Raw genomic sequence first — 18,777 nt, forward strand, 5'->3', positions numbered from 1 at the left:
CTGTCCCCGAGCAAGAACAGAGGAGGCCCAAGCCAGCAATTCAGAGCAGTTTTAATGAGGGTGAAGGCTATACAAAGGGCAGGGCCCACCAGAGGAGGGAAGCAGGCCGTGCCACCCCAGCCTGTGGATGGGGCCTCAGCATGGACGCCTTTCCTCTGTCTCTGCAAAGAGAGAGGTGAGCCCTTGGGGAGAAAGAGGGGGACCAGCTCAGCCCCAACTCCTGGCCTCTGTCTGAGCCAGGCCCCAGGATGGAGGGGTATTGCTGGTGTAAGGGTGGGGGGGTCTCAGCAGAAAGCAGAAACTTTATCAGGCCTCCCCACCCACAAAAAAAAGAAAAAAAAGAAAAGAAAAGAAAAAGAAGAGAAAAGAAAAAGAAAAAAGAAAAGGAAAGGAAACCCCCATCAAAAATTAGGGGCGTGGGCCCCTCCCACCCTACCCACCCTTCCTGTACGAAAAAGTGCAAAACATTATCACAAAAAGGGGGTCTCTGAGAGGCCCTCAGCCTAGGCTCTGAGGCCCGGCTCAGCCCTGCCCTGCCCCGGACACCGCGTCCGGCGCGGTCGGGCCCTGGACCAGGAGGCCCCCGTGGCTGGCCTGAGGCTAGCTGAGCTCAGGCGGGGCCATGTCATCATGCAGGTGCCCAGCAGGCACTGCCCCCATTGCTCCTACTCCCTGCTCAGGGCTTTGGCCTTGTACTGCCTGCCCCGGCCCGGGCTTCTGAGCCAGGACGCTGAGCCCGGGGCTGGCTGGTGGGGTTGGGCTGCAGGGAAGGACTGGAGTGAGGCGGAGGGCATCCTTCCTCCGTGCTCCCAGCCTGGGCCAGTGCTGCCTCTATGGCATCCAGCTCCTCGCTGGCGGCCTTCATCTTGACTCGAAGCAGCGCCGCGTAGGTGCCATAGCGGGATTTCTGAGACAGGAGGTCAGAGCGGTAAAAGCCCTGCCCCCACCGCCCAGCAAGAGATGCGGGGTCCTAATTGAGAGGCTAGTGGCCCTCTCTGAGTTCTTAGAAACTTTTTTAAAAAGATTTATTTATTCTATGTAAGTACACTGTAACCGTCTTGAGACACACCAGAAGAGGGCATCAGATCTCATTACAGATAGTTGTGAGCCACCATGTGGTCGCTGGGAATTGAACTCAGGCCCCCAGAAGAGCAGTCAGTGCTCTTTTTTTTTTTTTTTTTTTCTTTTTTTCCTTTTTTTCCGGAGCTGGGGACCGAACCCAGGGCCTTGCCAGGGCCTTGCTCTTGCTAGGCAAGCGCTCTACCACTGAGCTAAATCCCCAACCCCGCAGTCAGTGCTCTTTTTTTTTTTTTTTTTTTTTTGGTTCTTTTTTTTTTTTTTTCCCCCCGGAGCTGGGGACAGAACCCAGGGCCTTGCGCTTCCTAGGTAAACGCTCTACCACTGAGCTAAATCCCCAGCCCCCGTCAGTGCTCTTAACCACTGAGCCGAGTCTCCAGCCTGAGCTCTTAGAGCCTATTGTGGCGGCTGACATTTCTGTAGCTTCTACTAGGGCTGGAGACATGTCATGGGTAATGGAATTTAGCCTCGATCCCCAGAGGGGAAAAGGAAGACTTAGGGCTCTGCCAGGGACCTAGCTGGGTTCCATGCTTGGCTGTCACACTCTTATCCCCAGCCTGGTCCTGCAGGGAAGACCAAACCATCGGGCAAGGAGGCTCACCTCAAACTCCAGGTAGGTCTCCTTCTGCCTCTGCTCCTCAGCCTCCTTGCCTCGGGCCTTCTTCCCCAGATGTGCTGCCCGGTGCTCTCGAAGCTCGCTTGCCATGGCCTTCAGCTTGGCCTCGTGAGTCCTCACCTGCTCCTCCTAACAGCCAGGGATGCCCGGTCAGGGTCACTAGTCTTTGTGCAGGGGGCTGCCTCCCTCTCGTGACCCACACAGGCCTCCTGCATGCACGGAGTACAGCTTACCACCCTGCCCCCACCGACTGTCCCCAGGAGGGCCGAGCCATTTGGGACTACCTGGGAGAGGCGGGTGGCAGCGCTGGGCAGCAGAGGACGGCTGAATTTCTTCTGGGAACTGACAGCAGCTGGGAAGGGGGGTGCAGAAAACATGGCAGCCACCACATTGATGCGAGTAATCCAGGACTGCATTTGCTCCAGGCTCCTGGGGAGACAGCATAGGGACCCCGGGTTCCTGTCCAGGAATGCCGGTCCCGACCTGGAGCCTGGTCTTGGTCTGTTTTGAGGTAGGGTCTTGAGTCTGCCGGGCTAGGACACCTTGAGTTTCTGACTTGTATTTTTTGCCCCCACCTCTCAAGTGCTAGAACTATAGGTGTGGACCACCAGGTCTGGCATATACAGGGAGGGTTGGCGATTGAACTCGGGGCCTTCTGCATGCTATGCAATCCCTCTACCGACTAAGCTATGTCTCCAGTCCATGGAGCGAGGTCTTACGAGGAAAGAGGAGTCCAGGGAGCAGGGTCTGGAATAGGTAAGAGGAAAGAACACTCACGGGGCCTGGAAGAGGAAGACCCTCCAGTCGGCTGTGCGCAGGTAGAAGACGTGTGGTCTCTTGCTGTAGTCGCTGGCGCGGGTGGCCAGAGCGTGGTGAATGCTAATGGCGTTCTTCAGCTCTGCCTCGGAAAGAGCCTTCCCGGGCTGGTACTCCTCCTATGGGGGTGCCCATCTTGTCCTGCCCCAGTCCTAGACTGGCCTTCTCCAGCCACTTACTCCCCTCTGCCAAGCCAGCCCCACCACCCGCTCGTGGCCCCGCACCTTCTGCAGGTAGAGGATCATGCCCTTGAGGATCCCGTGGAAGCTCTTCCAGCCCCGCTTGCCACGAGGTGCTAGGGAGGGAAGGCAGGTCAGGGTGGCCTGAGGAAGGCCCGCTCCCGTCCATCCCTCAGGCCCCTGCACAGCCACGTACTCTTCCTGCAGTCAGGGTCTGCGTGCACCTTTCGCACCAGGGCCCCGTGCTTGTAGACAGCTGCCCCAGGCTCGGGAGTCAGGTCCAGGAAGGGGCTGGAGCTGCTGCCGCTGCCTCCGCTGACCCTCTTGATGACCTTGGGGTTAGGGTCGGCCAACTCGGACAGAGATCGCCGAAGTTCCTCCTCGTCTCTGTGGGTGTGACTCTTTCAGAGGGTGCTGGCCATGCTGCCACACGCACCTGCAGCCCAAGCCTCTGCCCTAGAATGCCTCTTTAGTGACTGGTGGCTGCCAGGGACTCCCTTCAACTGGAGGAGGCTCTGCTTCTCTGAGTAGGGCTCAACAGGCTCCAGGTCTGTGTCCTCCCTGGTCTGAGAGCTACCTGGGGTAGGACTGCATGGGGCCTTCCCTCCCCCAACCACACGGACCCTTCCTATGTCTCTGTTTCTGCACACACCCATTCCTCACACTTTCCTCCTGGACAGACACATGTGACGCAGCTGTGTCCTAACCACACCTAACACCCAGCTCTGCTCACAGTTGGTTATGTGGAGCCAAAAGGACCAGGCTCATGCCTGTAATCCCACCACTAGGGAGCTTACAGCAGATTGCCGCAAATCCATGCCGGCCTGTCTTGAGACCCTGTCTCAAAAATCTAAAAGCTAAAGGTGGCTTCTTAGGAGGCTGCCCCCCCCCAACATCTTCCTTTGTAAATCCTGTCAAGACAGAAAACTCAGATTCTCTCATTGCTTTGCTCAAGAATTTTCAATGGCCCCCTTGCCTCCCACATGAAACCTACATTACTTCTTTCCCAACCCACTCTTTCCAGTCACCCCAGCCAGGCCTGTGACCTTGTACCCGACTTCCACACTAACTTCAGTCACAACTTTGTTTCCCCTTAATACCAGCTTCCCCCTTATCTCCTACAAGACACTGTGGACTTCAAGGCTTGCCTCCAGGAGGCTGTTCTCAATCCCCTCCCTTGAAGGGCACTGATCTGAGTCTGGCTTAACAAACTGTGTCTACTGGTGTTTAGAAGGGCTCTTCCTGCCTGGGGCCCCAAAGACTAAACTGGACCTTCTCCTTCAGACAGAACTTCTCCAAGACAATGAGAAAACTTGCTTCCTTTTTCTGTGGCACTCCAAGGTAACCTTGTGTACCTCCAGAGTTAATCTGCTCTCTCCTCAGGCTGCCAGGAGTCACCCTTTATGTTTCAACACACACCCTTCTCCTCCTCAGCCCAGCTTGTCATAACAACAGGGCTAGACACAAGACAGACCCCTAAGTCTAGGCAGGCATTTCCAAAGAAGGAAGTAAGGTAGCCTTCCTGCTTCTTAGGGCCTCCCACCCCATCCCTGTACCACAGCGCCGGTTCTCTGGGGTCCCCAGGTTCCCTCTTCCTCATGCTCCAACCCTAACCCGGGGCCAACGGCTCCAGCACTCACATGGCCCATTGCAACTTTTCATTCTTGATGGAGCTGTACAAGGCCTGGAGAGAGACAAACCAAGGGATCAGTCCTGTGGGAGGGACACCATGCACACCACTGTTAGAGCTCAGAGCCTTCCTGGTGACTTGGGAGAGGACATGGGACTAAACGAGGTCCTAATGACCACAATCCAGCTCTGAAATAAGACACCAAGACCCTGCCCATCTCCAGCATTGAAGCTGCCTGACTTGGGCCGCTTTCTACAGGGAGAGCAAGCAGAGCAACACGTAGGGAACTGGCTAGTCAGCAAGGAAGCCTGAGCCGCAGCTGATACATAGTAACTGCCAGGTGCGTTGCCTGTCAGCAAGGGACTCTCCTGCTCCCGGCCTGGTAGGAGAAGTACAACCCTAAATAGAATCTGAGAGGAAGCCAAAGAAATCCTCCTTCCCCCAGCCATGTGTTCTGGCCAGATTTCACAGCATAAACCCACACAGAGCAAATGGGAAACTGAGGCTCCCTATAGAGTATTCATCCTTTCACCCTCCCTGGTTCCCAACTTCAGGACAAAGTGAGCCCTCCCCTCGCCCCCCAAGCTCCATCAAACATGATGCCAAGGGGCTCAGTGCTCTACCCACAGCCATTCTTCATACTGCTGGTGTGTCAACCAAAGACTGAAACCGTAGTTTTGGTTTCCAATTACTGTCCACCTCAAAACCTGAACCAACCACTTCCCCTCTGCAAAGTTGGCCTTTAGGAGTAGTGTATGAGACCCTGTGCTTGGGGATGGATGGCTTAGAATATACCAGCAACTCCAACTGTGGGGGCGCTTCTGCCAGCCTGTCTGTGAGTGGGTGTGTCCCCAGCATGTGCGTGTTTTGCTGTGGGGCTGTGATGCTGCCTGCGCGTGAGTTGGGTGCAGTGGTGACGTCGGCGCCTTCCCGATGCTGGGACACAGCACCCCCTCATTCTCCCAACACACCACAGGCTCCGACTCTTTCTGCCCATAGTCATGCCCAGCCACAAGGCTCTCCAGGCACTCCATTCCTGCACATCCTGTCTGCAGGTAGGTGTACACCACAACCTCTACCCCACACAACACAAGCCAGGCTAATCAACACACAGCTCCCAAACAGCTGGGCCAAACCCAGCGGGGCACAGACCCTGAACCAGATCACTTCCCAGTGATCCAGCTAGGGGGCTGGAGTAACTACTAAGATCCAACCTGCAATCCTTGCCTCCGGCCTTCCAGTTCTTCATTTTGCCCTCCTCAACACTACCTCTGCCTACAACCACACCTTCCTTCTTCTGAAGGTCCTGAACCCTACCATAGAGCCCAAGGTCCTGTTCCCATCTAGAAAACCGTCTGCACGCAGAAATACCGTGATTGGTGAGGCTGGTCCATCTTGGCCCTTCCCTACAGCCAATACCCATCTCTAGCTGCCCAGGAGTTCTATCCTTGTTGGGCTCTCCAACCACCTTCATCCTCACCCATGCCCTCCTCGAACGCTCGCTCTGCTGCCCTCCGCACCTCCCTCAAGCCGCCCCCTCGCTCGCCGCCCGGCCTGGCGTGGGCCGCGGGCCCCACGCCCTCACCGCCTTTTTCTTCTTGCGGCTCTGCAGGCGGCTGACCACCAGGTCGGTGTAGAGCACGGGCTTGAGACTGCGCGAGCGCTGCGGCCAGCCGTAGCATAGGGTCTCCGCGCCGCGGTGGGTGCGCCCGTAGCGCACCGAGCAGAGCGAGCGCGAGCGCAGCCGCCCCGCGCTGCTGTGGATGCTGTTGACGCCGATCATGCTGGCCCGCCCGCCTCGCCGCGGCGCCCGGCCATGCCCCCGCCCGCCCTCGGCCCCGGCCCGCCCGGACGGCCGCGGACGGCTCCCTGACAGCCAGCGCGAGCGCCCGGCCCGAGCCCGCCGGCTCCCACCGACGCACCGAGCGCTCGGCGGCGGCGCCGTGGGCTCCGCAGCTCCGCAGAAGGAGGGGGCGCCGGCGGGAGGGGAGGGCGCGGGCTGGGGCGGGGACGTCGCGCGACTGAGCAGCACGGCGCGAGCCCGGCGCGGTGGGGAGGGCCGGCAGCCAGCGGGGGCGCATGCGTGGGGTCTCGCCAGGGGGGCCGAGCTCGCGCTCACGGTAGGCGGCTGCGGAGCACCCTTCAGCTTGTAAGAATCGAGGGCTAAAGGGACCACTCGGCCTGCTCCCTTACTCTCCTCACCCCCACCCCCGTGGCCCTGTCTGAGACACGCGGCCGGCCTTCGAACAGTCATGATGACCTAGTCCAACCCTTGGGCAGATCTCCCGATGTCCAAGGCAAGTAAGTCCCTATGCCACCGAGGTCAGACAAACCAACTTCCAGACGCGCCGATTACCATTCACCCAGAGTTACAGATGCACACCTCTAAAGGTACCATCTACAGCTGATAAACACCCTCTACTGTCAAAGCAGACACAGCCAACTGGAAGACGCAGACCACACCGCATCACACACAAATACCCAGATTACACCCAAAGCACAGACACCTTAAATCACATAGGTCCTTTGATTCACAGACATTGCTAAACACACAGAACTCACGCAAACACTCCAATTCACTGACACCTCAACTCACAGTGGACGCGCCCACTCACATGCTCAAACTCAGATGTCCAATACACCCCAACCTTGGATCTGTCCTGTGTGGTCACATGTGGGCCAGAGACGACCCCCACCCCCCACCTTCTTCAAGTTAGTCCAGTCCTCCCCGTACTCCTCCATAGGAAGGAGGGAACTGCAAGACAGTGTCAGACGGCCCCCTCCCACTGACACCTATCCTTCCTGGGACCTGGGTGCGGGACCTGCTTCCAAGGGAGCCAGAAGAGCAGTATCTAGTCCCAGCGTTGTGTTCTGGATGCACAAACCTGGGAAAAAGCTTTGCGCCTTCTCTGACCCCTCTTTACCTTAGGCTCCCTCCTGAGTAGTGGTGCCAGGAGGATCTTTGTGGCTCTTATACACTAAGTTGGAGAGTAATGTCCCTGTGCCCACCCCACCACCGCGCGCCAGCAGAGACACCTCCCTTCCACCCTCTGTGAACACTGGAAGGGAATCAAAGAGAGCAAATTGCAGAGTCCAGGAACGCCTGCTCACGTGCTTTCCAGAGCCGGTCCCCCTTTCCTCTACCTCAGTATTGCATGCATGTGCGCATGTGCTGTGAGAGCCTGCCTATGGGGGCTGGGCGAGGGGGCGGTCCCCAAGCTGAGTCACCAGAGCCTAGGTTCCTGCTTGCCTGAGCTACCCAACAAGTCCCAAGTCCCAGCTCTTCCCTTCCCCTCTGCTCCCGGGGCAGGTACCCTGTCATGCCCTTCCGGTTACGGCTACGTCTGAGTCGCCCTCCCTCCCCCCAACCTTGAGCAGCTCCCTGGGGAAGTCGCCGCCATCATTGAGGCCCTCCAGGTTTCCGATGAAGTCCCCACAGGTCATTCGCTTCCCAATGTTCTAAGGGAGGAAAACAGAGGTCTGTGAGGCTGGCTTCCTAAAGCCTTTAAGATTCTCGTTTTCTGGGGTTGGGGATTTAGCTCAGTGGTAGAGTGCTTGCCTAGCAAGCGCAAGGCCCTGGGTTCGATCCCCAGCTCCGGAAAAAAAAAATTCTCGTTTTCTGGCCTCCCACTCTCCATGCCCCCAACTCACGTGGCCGTGGAGGTCCGTGTTGAGGAGCATGAGAGCACAGGTCAGCGTGTGAGCGCCGTCTAGGGGAGAACTGATTGTCAGCTTCAGCCACCCCCAAGGGGTTCTTCCACAGCAGTCCATCACCTACCTCCTTCTGCACCCTTTCTGCCTACACTTTCTTACCACCCAAACTCCATGAAACCACTCCATCTCTCCTCCAGCCCATTTCCTCTGCAAGGACCTCCCCTCTGATCTCCGGCTCCCCCTCCCTAGTTCCTCAAGTTGCTGGGACAGTTGCTCCCTGTCTTCTCCCAACACTCAACATGCTCGACGCACTAAACAAAAGCAAGCTGGTAGCCATCACACATATGCAGAGTCAGTCAGCACGGAAGCCAAAACTGGTCCAGCACATATATATGGAACGACTTCATGCAGACACATCTCCACCTGCCTTCCAGGACACCAGAACACTGTTGACCTAGCAACATGCCTGCTACATGGACAGCTCCGCATGCATGTAGCCGCATTTCACATGCCTTACAAACATGGACATGCGTTTCCTCTTGCACAAACACTTGCTCCTGCGTGTGTGTGTGCGTGTGCCTCTGTGGCCACAGATGGGACAACTCTGCTCCCAACCTGCTCACCCTCTGAGGACAGGGCTTCAGGATTACACTGGAAATATCGCTGGGAGAAGTGGGCCAGTACACGCTCCCGCTCCTGGGTCTCACCCATTAAAGCCAGCTCCTTTAGAAACACCCTAAGGTAGGAGGAAGATGATGTCACCTTCCACTCGAGGTCTCCTTACCAGGAAGCCCTGGTCTCTGAAGAGTGTCATCAAGACAATTTAGAACACACATAGCTGGAACCCTAAATGCCAAGGCTGGTCAGCAGGACTGTCCTTAGAGGGTTCGACACCCACCTGAGAGCTTGATCCAGGGTCATGCCCGTGAAGACAAAAAACTTGAGATACTCGCCAGCCACCAATTTGCTGAAGTCATTGCTGTGGACAGGGCAGGTAGAGGTCACAAGGTCACTTCAGTGGCCTAGAGACTGTGGGCATTAACTGGAGAGGGTGAGGGACTGCCCCGGGGTGCATTCCTTGGCCCTAGCCTCAGTCCCAGCCCAGGGGCATTACTTCTTGCCCAGATGCCGGGCTACGTCGGCCTTCCTGAAGCCATCAAGTCGGTATAGCCTCTTGGCTAGGCGCTGTGCAGCCTCCAGATCTGCTTTCTGTCCATTGGACAAGGTGTCTGTGCTTCCCAGGGCCAGCCGCTCTGTGCTGTCCAGCTCTGAGTCTGAGTCGGACACCAGTTGGCTCAGGGGCGGTTCACTGCCAGGGTAGATCAGCAGCTCAGAGTTGGGGTAGAGACCTTGGGAGTCAGCCAGACCCTCCCCTTGGGGAATGGCTAGAGGGACATGGAAAGGTCTTGTCTCTTTGTTTTGAAAGGAGATTGGTTAGCTTTCTCTCTACTTCCCACTTTTCTCCATGGAAGTTCTGCTTCAGATCTAGCCCATGTCAGTCTTACTGCTGTGGGAATCCTGGCTGCTCCCCAAAGCTATCAGGGGCCTAAGTTTACTCTTTGATAGAGTCTCCGTCTGCACACCTGCCCTCTCTCAAGGCGGTCTTTCCTCTGCACACCACACACTCCTGGACACAGGCAATCCAGGTGTAAACAGGTGCTGGGGTTGAATGAGGTCCAAGATCTGAGAGCAGATAGATACATCCTGCTCCCTTTATTTCCCGCCTTAGGGAGAACTCTCATTGACACTGCCTGCTACCCACAGGGAAGCACTCTCTGAGGTTACAGTTTGGGGGGGGGGTCAGATTGTACTCATCCTCTTCCTCTCCTTCCTTCCTCACCCCAGCTGCTCTACTCGAAAAGCCACCTGTCACCCCAGAGACAGAGGCCGGAAACTCCTGGTTGCTAGGCAACCCTGTCTCCCTGGCCACCCCCCTCCTGTTGCCATGGCTTCCATGACTGGGAGGGTAGCAGCAGAGGGGAGAGCACAAAGGTTAGGCTATGAAAGGACATTCCTAGAGCAGGGTGAAAGGTAGCCTCTTGGAGGAGGGTAGAGGGAGGGGAAGGGAGGGGCTGCTGGCTGTGGGTCTAGATAGGTGGGGGTGAGAGGCTCTGTCTGGGAAAGAGAGGGCCCTCCAGGAGAGAAAGAGGATGTACTCTGGGGATTCTTCCGTCCTGAATCATGGTTTCTCCAGTCACTGGATCTGAGCCCAGGGAGGGAGCTGCAGGGGGCCAATGGCAGGAGGCCTCCAAATGGGAAAACAGACATCTGTTAACCACCCGCTCTTGGTCAGGAATATATAAATGACTTCCTCATTCTGGGGCTCTGTCCCTTAATCAGCAGTTTCTGGGGGGCCAGGGTTTGGGGATGACCAGTCAAAGAAAATACTCACCTGCCCAGGGGTGCTGCCCCCAGCCCAAGGCTGTCCTCAGAGTGGGAGGGACTAGGAAGCTCTTTCCTTGGGGCCAGCGTAGCCCCAGCATCTGACTCTTCTACCTCTCTCCTTTGGGTCCAAGGACCATCAGCAACAGAGCTGGTACCAGAATCCGGTTCAAGAGGGGCAAGTGGGGCAGGTGCAGGTGGGTCAGGCCGGGGAGCTGGGGGTTGGGGAGGCATCTCAAAGGTGAAGAAGGGACTCTGGGTTGGGCCAGGTGAGGCCAGAGCTTCCAGGGAGGCAAGGCTACTATAGGAGGTGCCCTTGGCCCGGTGCGACTCCATGATGGCTTCAAACATACAACTGAAAGAGTCAGGCCCATCCGCTGAGGGGCTGGTCCCCGGTAGAAAGGGGACTGGTGACTTGAGGAGCCCAGAGTGAGGCATGTGGTCCCCTGGCCTGCAGAGGCAGGGAGAATGTCTGATCAGCTCCCCAGAATCGGGATTTGGCAGGATTTCACTGAACTCTTGCTGATTGGTGCAAAGGTTATCAGCCCCTTCCTACAGATTCAGACCCCTTAAAAGTCACTAGAGCTTAGGGCCCATGAAACTGGGTGTTTCTGCAGTGTCCCAGCCCTGCCCATCCACAGCACCCAGTCCCCCTCCTCCCCTCCACACTAATCTCCCTCTCCCCTCCTTTCCCTGATCCGCTTCTCTCCTGCCATCCCTTTTCTATTTCTGGCAACATCTTAGGAGACGCAGCTCCGAGCTGCAGTGGGGCGTGAGACAGAAAGGAAAAGCCCCCACATTTCCACGTTCTCCTGCCAGGACCCAGGATACAACCCATGCTCCCCTGTCCCCAGGCTCGCTCCCATGCCCCTGGTTTAGCCTCTGGCTTTTGGCCCCTGGTAATGCAGAACTCCGCCTGGTCCATGTGACCGCCCTGACTCCTGGCCTTGCCAATGTCCACATATTCCTAATGTTCTCCCAGGCCTCAGGGCTCTGTCTGGAATCCCCTGGTCCTCACAGTCTGTTTTCTCCACCCTGGGTTCTTGCTGGGGGTCAGTTACAAAGAGCAAGCCACTTTCCCGGAAGTGGTCCCACTCACCGGGCCCCCTCTGAGGCCTCAAACACCTCATCATCCACGTCCTCTTCACCACCTGCCTCATCATCTCCGTTACCACTGCCCAGACTGGAAGAAGGACCAGGGCATGGGCTGGGTCGTGAGGCAGGTGGTTGGGTAGTGCCAGGGGGGCCCTCAGAGCTGGGCTGACTCTCAATGGCGGAGTCAGCCTCCTCCCGCTCAGCCAGCACCTCGTCAATGTCAGTCTCTCGGTAGCACCTCAGGGGTACCTTGTCCAGGTCTGTCTCGGAGTACTTGGCTGCTCGCCCCACAGCTACCCCAGAGCCTTGCTTGGAGCCCACCCCATGTGATGGGAGGGCCTGCTCTGGGGGCTTAGCACCTGTGTGCACAGATATCAAGGTTAGGAGGTAAGTCATGTTGGACAGATTCCCCACCGTCTTCCATAGGCTGGGAACTCTCATCATCTAACACTATGCATCTGCCACACCCTTTACTTGATCCAAATGCCTGGGGAACTCCTCTCAAATCAAGGCCCTGTCAAACAGCTATGAAGAAAGCCAGACTTTCTTCTAGTCTTAGGAATAACCCTTGATATCTGGCCATCCCCTCCTCTACCACCCAGCTTCCTCCAGAGCCCAGTGCAAACTCTCATGACACAGATGAAAGACTGGAGCCTGGGGAGACTTTGACTGACTTAGGAGCCCAGGGAAGCCAAACAGAAGGAAGGTTTAAAGGAGGCCTCTTTGCCAGGCATCCGCTGTTGTAGAAAATGTCCTGCCCTCCTCCCCTGGGTTAAGTCCAAGTCTTACCTGAGCTGGGGGGGTCCAAGGAGCCATAGAAGAATTCCCACTTGGCTCGAGCGATTCTCTGGGCATGAGAGGAGACTTCCCGGGAGGACCAGGTGTCCCCCTGAGCCAAAGAGGGAGCAAAAGGCACAGGACCCCAACATGAGAGCCAGACATACAAGGACACAGGAATATGGAGCAGCAGAAAGAAAGCCACACGGGACAGAGATGAAGGTGCAGGGACACAGTGACAGAGGGCAAAAAAGCTGATTTAGGACATTAAAGGATTTGGGTGACTATGAGACAAATCTCAGTCCAACAGGGGCTGAGCTTTGTCCCTTAGTTGGGGCACTAGGGCCCCAGGCAGCCCAAGGCAGATTTCGTACCTGGTTTAGAAATCCGGTGTCTGCAGGTCCTCGGAAGTGCATGACCAAGTGCTCAGGGGTCCCCCCCAGCCCATTGGGGAGAGAGGAGTAAAGGCCATCTGCCCCAATCTGGGGTGGGATCAATGGCCCACGTGAGGGGTCCCTGCTGCCAGGAAGAACGGAGCCTCCTCCGGCTGGGAGTGGGTCTGATGTGGACGCTTCTAGCCGCAACTTCCGGTTGCAGCCAGGTCCAAGGGCTGGGGTGGGCCTGGAGGGAGAAATCCCGCCCAGGTCCCAGCTCCGACTCAGGCCTCCAGAAGCAGGTAGGCCATTCAGTGGCCTCACACTGGCCTTCTCCACGAAACGGAAGATGACCACAGAACTCTGTGCCCCTGGTGGGGGCTTCCCAGTGGGTGAAGAGGGTCCCCAGGGTGAGGGAGCTATATGGGGTGAGGGAGGGGCTCGCAGAGGGGTACAAGGTGCTGTCACACGTCCCAGATCCCGGCCTCGAGGACCTGGGCCCACCACTCGTCGTATTAGGGATCCTGTGCTGCCATACATGCTGGCTGGGGGACTTTGGGGCACTGGGCCTTCCGGGAGCCAGCGACGAGGGCATCGTGGTGGGGAGATGGCACAGTCGCCTTCTGAGCAGAACCGCATGGCACCCTGGGCCATGCTGGAGCCGGGGGTCAGGCTGGGGGGGCAGGGATGGCGAGGCCAGGCAGGGAGTAAGGGGGCTGCATGCTCTTCAGACAGGCCTGCAAAAGAGGAAGGGGAGCATGGGTGGAGTGTATTGGAGTCAGACAGACAAGACAGCAGTCAGAGATGGGAAGGTGGGTTGGGCTTTCTACAGTCCAGAGGCTCATCCTGGGAGTATGGGCTCACCCATCCTAACCCGGAGGGACTCCGGATTTGAAAAGCTTACACGGAAAGGACCATCTACCCAGTGGTCCTCCAGCCTCCTCTCCTTCTGTCTGGGAGCCCCAAGCATCACTTTATGATGAAAGAAAGCTAATTCGGTTCATCAAGTCCAGTTCTGGGGCAGTGGGGAACTCTTTCTTGGGTGGAGGCTGGTATCCCATCTTCTGGACCATAGAGATCATGGGTCCTCTATAGTTACACCTATGGGGAGCCCTCACTTAGAGCAGGAGAAATCCGCTGCTTTGAAGGATGGGGATGATGAAGTGCTGAGAGGGAAGAACTGAGAGGGAAGGTCTGAAGAGGCCTTAACCTTGGTCCATAGATTGCTGAGTGGGGAAGAGACATTCTGTTTTCCATACCAGTACATGCACGCGCACACACACACACATGCACACACACATGAATTCATATACACACATGCAGAAGGACAAAGTATCAGTACAGTTAACACACTCAAAGGCAACACCCTCCGGTACACACACGCAGTACTGCTCATAGACACACCCTCATACAATTACAGTCATAACAAATTTGTGTATGACGGAAAAGCACATGCTTGTTTTACACACACACACACACACACACACACACACACACACACGGAGGATCACCAAACAGGAGCACACAAAGAGGTTCCTAAAATTCAGGCTCTGGTCCTCTGATGCACACAGAAACAGGTGTATCAGAGACCTCCTCGTCACAATCATAAACACAGATGCATATTTGCACACAGAATCAGAGACACACATTCTCTCCTCCCCCTACCAGTAACCAAGTCTTGGGGGGGGGGGCTCTGTACCACATCCCTCTCCCCTAACTCCAGGGATAAGAAATATCTTGTCCAGTCCAGGAGGGACCATAAAGGAAAACCGGGCCTCTGAAGGCAAAGCAGGGTAGAGAAACATGTCCGAAGCAGCACCCCTGCCAGACAGGTTCTTGAAGCTCAACAGGAGCCTGGATCTCCCTTGTGCAGGCCCTCCTCCAAGGCACCCCAGTACTCACCGCTGCTCGTCAGGAGCTGGAATCGAAGAGAGGCAGAGAGGCTGGGCCCCGCTCAGCTGTAAAAGCAGCACGGCTCCCGCTTGCTCCAGGCCCGCCCGCCTCTCAGTCCCTCCTCCACCCCTCCCCACGCTCTGCTCAAGCAACGCTAATCCCCCCCTCCCCAACCTTCCTTCTTTCCCAAGGCCCTAAGTCCTAGAGAATGCCACCACCTAGTCACTACCTAAGACACACACCAGAGGAAAGGGAGGATGTAGAAAGCCCTGGTTCTGTTCCCTAAACCCTCATATGCCCCACCCCACTCGTGTTCAGTTCTCTCTCGTCCATCATCTCCTGAACCACACGAAGGGTCCAGCTGCATACGCCTGTCCTGCTCCAGACCCCACGCGTGTCCCTAGGAGGCTGCCACATGACCTGTTACATGCCACACGCGCTCCCGCCCCCACAAGCACGCGGCCACGCAAAGCACACGGTACGGAGTAGATCGGACCCGCCCCCTAAAACCAGAAGACCAACTATGGAAGGGACATCAAGCAAATGCAGTATTAAACACTTCGGGGTTCTGAACCTCAGACCCAGGAGTCTTGTCCTGAACCCCAACCCGGAGTGCAGAGGAAGGATAATTCAGACTCCAGGAAGAACTTCCTTGCGGTCTAGGTTAATCGTCCTGCCTTTTCAGGGGTTAGAGTTTAGAAGGGATGACCCCGAAACTGGGACAAGAAGCACAGGCAAACCTTGTGCCCTTGGCCAGGGTGGAAAAGGGTCTGACTATTTTAGGAAAACGCCACACGAGTTACTATGGTAACTATTCTCCTTTGGAAGGCCAAGACCCGCAGGTTATGACCTGGGAAGGAAGAGAGGGTCGATTCGGGTGGCTAGAGGGTGCGAGGATGTTCGAAGCGGGGGTGCGCGGGGCTCACCGCGGGGAGGGGTGGCGCGAGTTCCGCGAGGTGCTGAAGGGGACAGCGCCAGATTTGTCGTAATGCGCAAGCGCAGAGGTGCGAACAAAGCGGGGGGGGGGGTGGTGGAAGGGGAGGCGCGCGCCCGGGGGTGGTGCGCGCCCACATGTATCTTGCAGAGATCCTTCGAGGCTACCCCTTCCCCAAGTAGGCTGAGATGAGGAAGCAATCCCCTCATCCACCTTCACCCTCTTCTCTCTTTCCGGTGCTGGTTGGCCTTAGCTACATTGAATAATGAAGTAGTGTAGTAGGAATTCTGGGAAAACCAGGATTTCTGGGTTCTTTATCCTTGCTTCGTTTGATCCTGGTTAAGGAGCTTCCTCGCCAGAGCCTCGGTTTGTCCGACTTTAAAATGGACGGACCCTCCTACCTTTGCTGGTGTATCCAAACCCCCTAAGCCAACGGATGGGAAGCAGCATTATGAAGCGGCTGAAATGTTTGCACGCAATCATGTAGGATGCAGCGTGCCCCCCCCATCAGACACTGGAGGAAAATATTACGCCAGGGGTTCCCCAGAGATGGACTTGGCTTAGCATTTGGGGATGCAGAGAAAGGAAAGTCTTATGATTGAGCTTTGGGGAGTCACTCTCCCTCCAATTAATCCAGGGCCAGTCAAGAAACAGTACGACTAGTGGGCTACGCTGAGCATGCATTCCCTTGAATTTTGGACTTCTGGAAAGGAAGCCTGGCTGTATAGTCTTTTCTTCTTGGGCAAAGAGCCGACCTACGCTGCCTTGAAGTGGAAAGAGATGGAAGTCATGATTGTGCATTTCACGATTCACAAGGAATGATAGGTTTAGACAAGTTTGCTTGATAATAAAAATCCTGGTGTCGCCCGCTTAATCTACTCTTTTGGCAATTGCTTACTGAGCACCTACTACATACCAGTTAGTTATAGTCTGGGCAGTCTCTCCCCCTTTTATTTTTCCAGAGTCGCTTAAACGCGACCAGAGGACAGAGGAGGCACTCGGTAACCTAGGAGTCCTGGCTCCGCCCCTTCTGCCTTTGGCCTTGTCTGCTCCTCCCATCACCACTCAGAGGCGGCTACCGGCCCGCAACGAAGACCGAAAGCAGTCTTCGCTCGCCGCTACTCCAGCCTCGGGCTTCAAGCCCTGTAGCTGAGAAGACAACTAATGGTGCATCACTGGTCTGTTCTGCCTCAGTTTCGGGGTCCATCCGGAAAGCTTCCCGATAAGGATTCTCAGTGAGACCGCACTCGATTAAATCGGTCTGTCTCTTCAGACCAAGGAGGCGGGTTCGCCGCAGCCGCTTCAAGGCCAAAGCTAGTAAAGCTTACTGCGCACGCGCAGTATACAGCGATGGAGCCACCAATGGAGCAGTCCGGAGGGGAGCAAGAACCAGGAGCCGTCAGGTACCGAGCACTGGAGGGGCCTAGGGAGGGGAAAAAGGTACCCGCGGGAGGGCAGCTGAGCCCGGGCAGGACCCGGACCCCTCTTGCCAGCTGGGACTCTGGGGTATAACAGAAGGACTCGCACGTAACAGCGGCCGAGGGACGTCAACGCCGCTTTCCCTTCAGGCTCCTGGACCTGCCCTGGGAAGACGTGCTGCTCCCGCACGTCCTGAACTGGGTCCCGCTGCGCCAGCTGCTCCGGCTGCAGCGCGTCAGTCGCGCCTTCCGGGCGCTCGTTCAGCTGCACCTGGCTAGGCTGCGCCGCTTTGACGCCGCTCAGGTGAGCTGGGGACTGGACCCCGCCCCCGCCCCGCCCCCGCGTGGGTACCACCGTCGCCCCGCCTCCAGGCCAGCCCCAGCTGCGCGGTAAACCCTTTCCAACCCCTGGTGCGACGTGGAGAACTCCGGTGGGCGAGTACTGAGCGGCGACTCGGAGGGAGCTTGGTGTCTCTCCGGGGAGGGCAGGTGGCAAAGTCCCGAAGTTAGGCGGCTGCCAGGCAGTGACCGGCCCCGGGGACAGACTGATCTCCGTGCCTCCCGCCCGCAGGTGGGTCCACAGATTCCACGGGCCGCACTAGTCCGGCTACTGCGAGATGCTGAGGGGTTGCAGGAGCTGGCGCTGGCTCCGTGTCACGAATGGCTGTTGGACGAGGACCTGGTGCCGGTGCTGGCACGGAATCCACAGCTACGGAGCGTAGCACTGGCCGGCTGCGGCCAACTGAGTCGCCGAGCACTCGGAGCGCTGGCTGAGGGCTGCCCGCGTCTGCAGCGCATTTCGCTCGCTCACTGTGACTGGGTGGACGGGCTGGCACTGCGTGGCCTTGCTGACCGCTGCCCGGCTCTGGAGGAGCTAGACCTCACCGCCTGTCGTCAACTCAAGGACGAGGCCATCGTGTACCTGGCGCAGAGACGCGGCGCGGGCCTCCGCAGCCTCTCGTTGGCAGTCAACGCCAATGTGGGGGACACCGCGGTCCAAGAGTTGGCTCGAAACTGCCCGCAACTCGAGCACCTAGACCTCACCGGCTGCCTTCGGGTCGGAAGCGACGGTGTCAGGTGCCTGGGCATGGGGGCGGTACGGTAGGAAGTGGGCAGTCACATGGGGATGGGGAGGCGGGTTGTACTTGTCAAAGACCCATCAGAAAGGCCTCTAGAATATTTTTAGGCTAGAAAGTGTACAATTAAAAACAAACAAAAACTTCTGATCCAAGATTGACACACTGTGAGATGTCACATAAAGTTAATTTCTGGCATTTCTGCAACAAAGGGATGGGTAATCTTGAAACACTGGAAAGAACTATGGGTTGGTATTCTCTAAGCACCAGAAACCCCAAATGAGCTGGGGCCTGGAGTCTGTAATTCCATCCTGGCCCCTTCTCATAGGGACAGTAAGAAAGAGCAGGCCCTGAGCTGAGGGAAACCTAGAATTTGCTGGAGCCAGAGCAGGTTTAGCGAGCTGGCCCTACAGACAGACTGCGAGAGGGCCTTCAGCACCTAGCATCACCCTGCTCCTCCCTCAGGACACTGGCGGAGTACTGCCCGGCGTTGCGCTCTCTGCGGGTGCGGCACTGCCACCATGTGGCCGAGCCCAGCCTGAGCCGCTTGCGGAAGCGTGGTGTGGACATCGACGTGGAGCCACCGCTGCACCAGGCCCTGGTGCTACTCCAGGACATGGCTGGCTTCGCACCCTTTGTCAACCTACAGGTCTGACTGACTTTCGTTGGGTGGGAGCACAGCTGGACTGTGTAGATGGAGCTTGATACTGAGCCGTAGGGAAACTGAACTGTGGGGCCTGCGGTTGAGAGGCCTGGGATAGCCCTGTCCCACCCTGGAATTTCAAATAAAGAGCTTTTTACCCCTTCTTGCATGGTGCATAGGGGATGTGAAGCTGGTCAGACAGACATAGTATTT

The 18,777-nt window shown here is 57.1% G+C and overlaps 2 protein-coding genes across 9 annotated transcripts; one reads left to right on the top strand and one right to left on the bottom strand.

The window, feature by feature from the left end:
* Window positions 1-31: 31 nt before the first annotated feature.
* Window positions 32-15,485, bottom strand: Psd (pleckstrin and Sec7 domain containing). Of its 7 annotated transcripts, none has more exon segments than NM_001439408.1 (18): window positions 32-907; window positions 1,679-1,822; window positions 1,978-2,122; window positions 2,471-2,628; window positions 2,734-2,804; window positions 2,885-3,075; window positions 4,329-4,372; window positions 7,688-7,777; window positions 7,970-8,028; window positions 8,596-8,708; window positions 8,871-8,951; window positions 9,087-9,281; window positions 10,365-10,805; window positions 11,454-11,808; window positions 12,239-12,338; window positions 12,601-13,337; window positions 14,503-14,558; window positions 14,797-14,949. In NM_001439408.1, coding segments are annotated over 16 exon segments (3,072 nt in total). In that variant the 5' UTR covers window positions 13,255-13,337; window positions 14,503-14,558; window positions 14,797-14,949; the 3' UTR covers window positions 32-676.
* A 1,001-nt stretch (window positions 15,486-16,486) lies between these two features.
* Fbxl15 (F-box and leucine-rich repeat protein 15) lies at window positions 16,487-18,753 on the top strand. Of its 2 annotated transcripts, none has more exon segments than NM_001107603.1 (4): window positions 16,487-16,830; window positions 16,996-17,149; window positions 17,417-17,922; window positions 18,387-18,728. In NM_001107603.1, coding segments are annotated over 4 exon segments (903 nt in total). In that variant the 5' UTR covers window positions 16,487-16,777; the 3' UTR covers window positions 18,577-18,728.
* Window positions 18,754-18,777: the final 24 nt, after the last annotated feature.

This window comes from Rattus norvegicus, chromosome 1 (genome assembly GCF_021556685.1).
Source record: "Rattus norvegicus strain SHRSP/BbbUtx chromosome 1, alternate assembly SHRSP_T2T, whole genome shotgun sequence".
NCBI lineage: Eukaryota > Metazoa > Chordata > Mammalia > Rodentia > Muridae > Rattus > Rattus norvegicus.

Bases quoted from the DNA above. Each gene is read 5' to 3' on its own strand.
- Fbxl15 (XM_087564363.1), top strand. From the start codon at position 16,778: ATGGAGCCACCAATGGAGCAGTCCGGAGGGGAGCAAGAACCAGGAGCC. The intron at 16,831-16,995 runs GTACCGAGCACT...CTTTCCCTTCAG, and splicing joins CAAGAACCAGGAGCCGTCAG to GCTCCTGGACCTGCCCTGGG. The intron at 17,150-17,416 runs GTGAGCTGGGGA...TCCCGCCCGCAG, and splicing joins GCCGCTTTGACGCCGCTCAG to GTGGGTCCACAGATTCCACG.
- Psd (XM_087607353.1), bottom strand. From the start codon at position 13,254: ATGGCCCAGGGTGCCATGCGGTTCTGCTCAGAAGGCGACTGTGCCATC. The intron at 7,778-7,969 runs GTGAGTTGGGGG...TTCCTCCCTTAG, and splicing joins ACACGGACCTCCACGGCCAC to AACATTGGGAAGCGAATGAC. The intron at 4,373-7,687 runs GTTGGGGGGAGG...GTCTCTCTCCAG, and splicing joins TCCCCAGGGAGCTGCTCAAG to GCCTTGTACAGCTCCATCAA.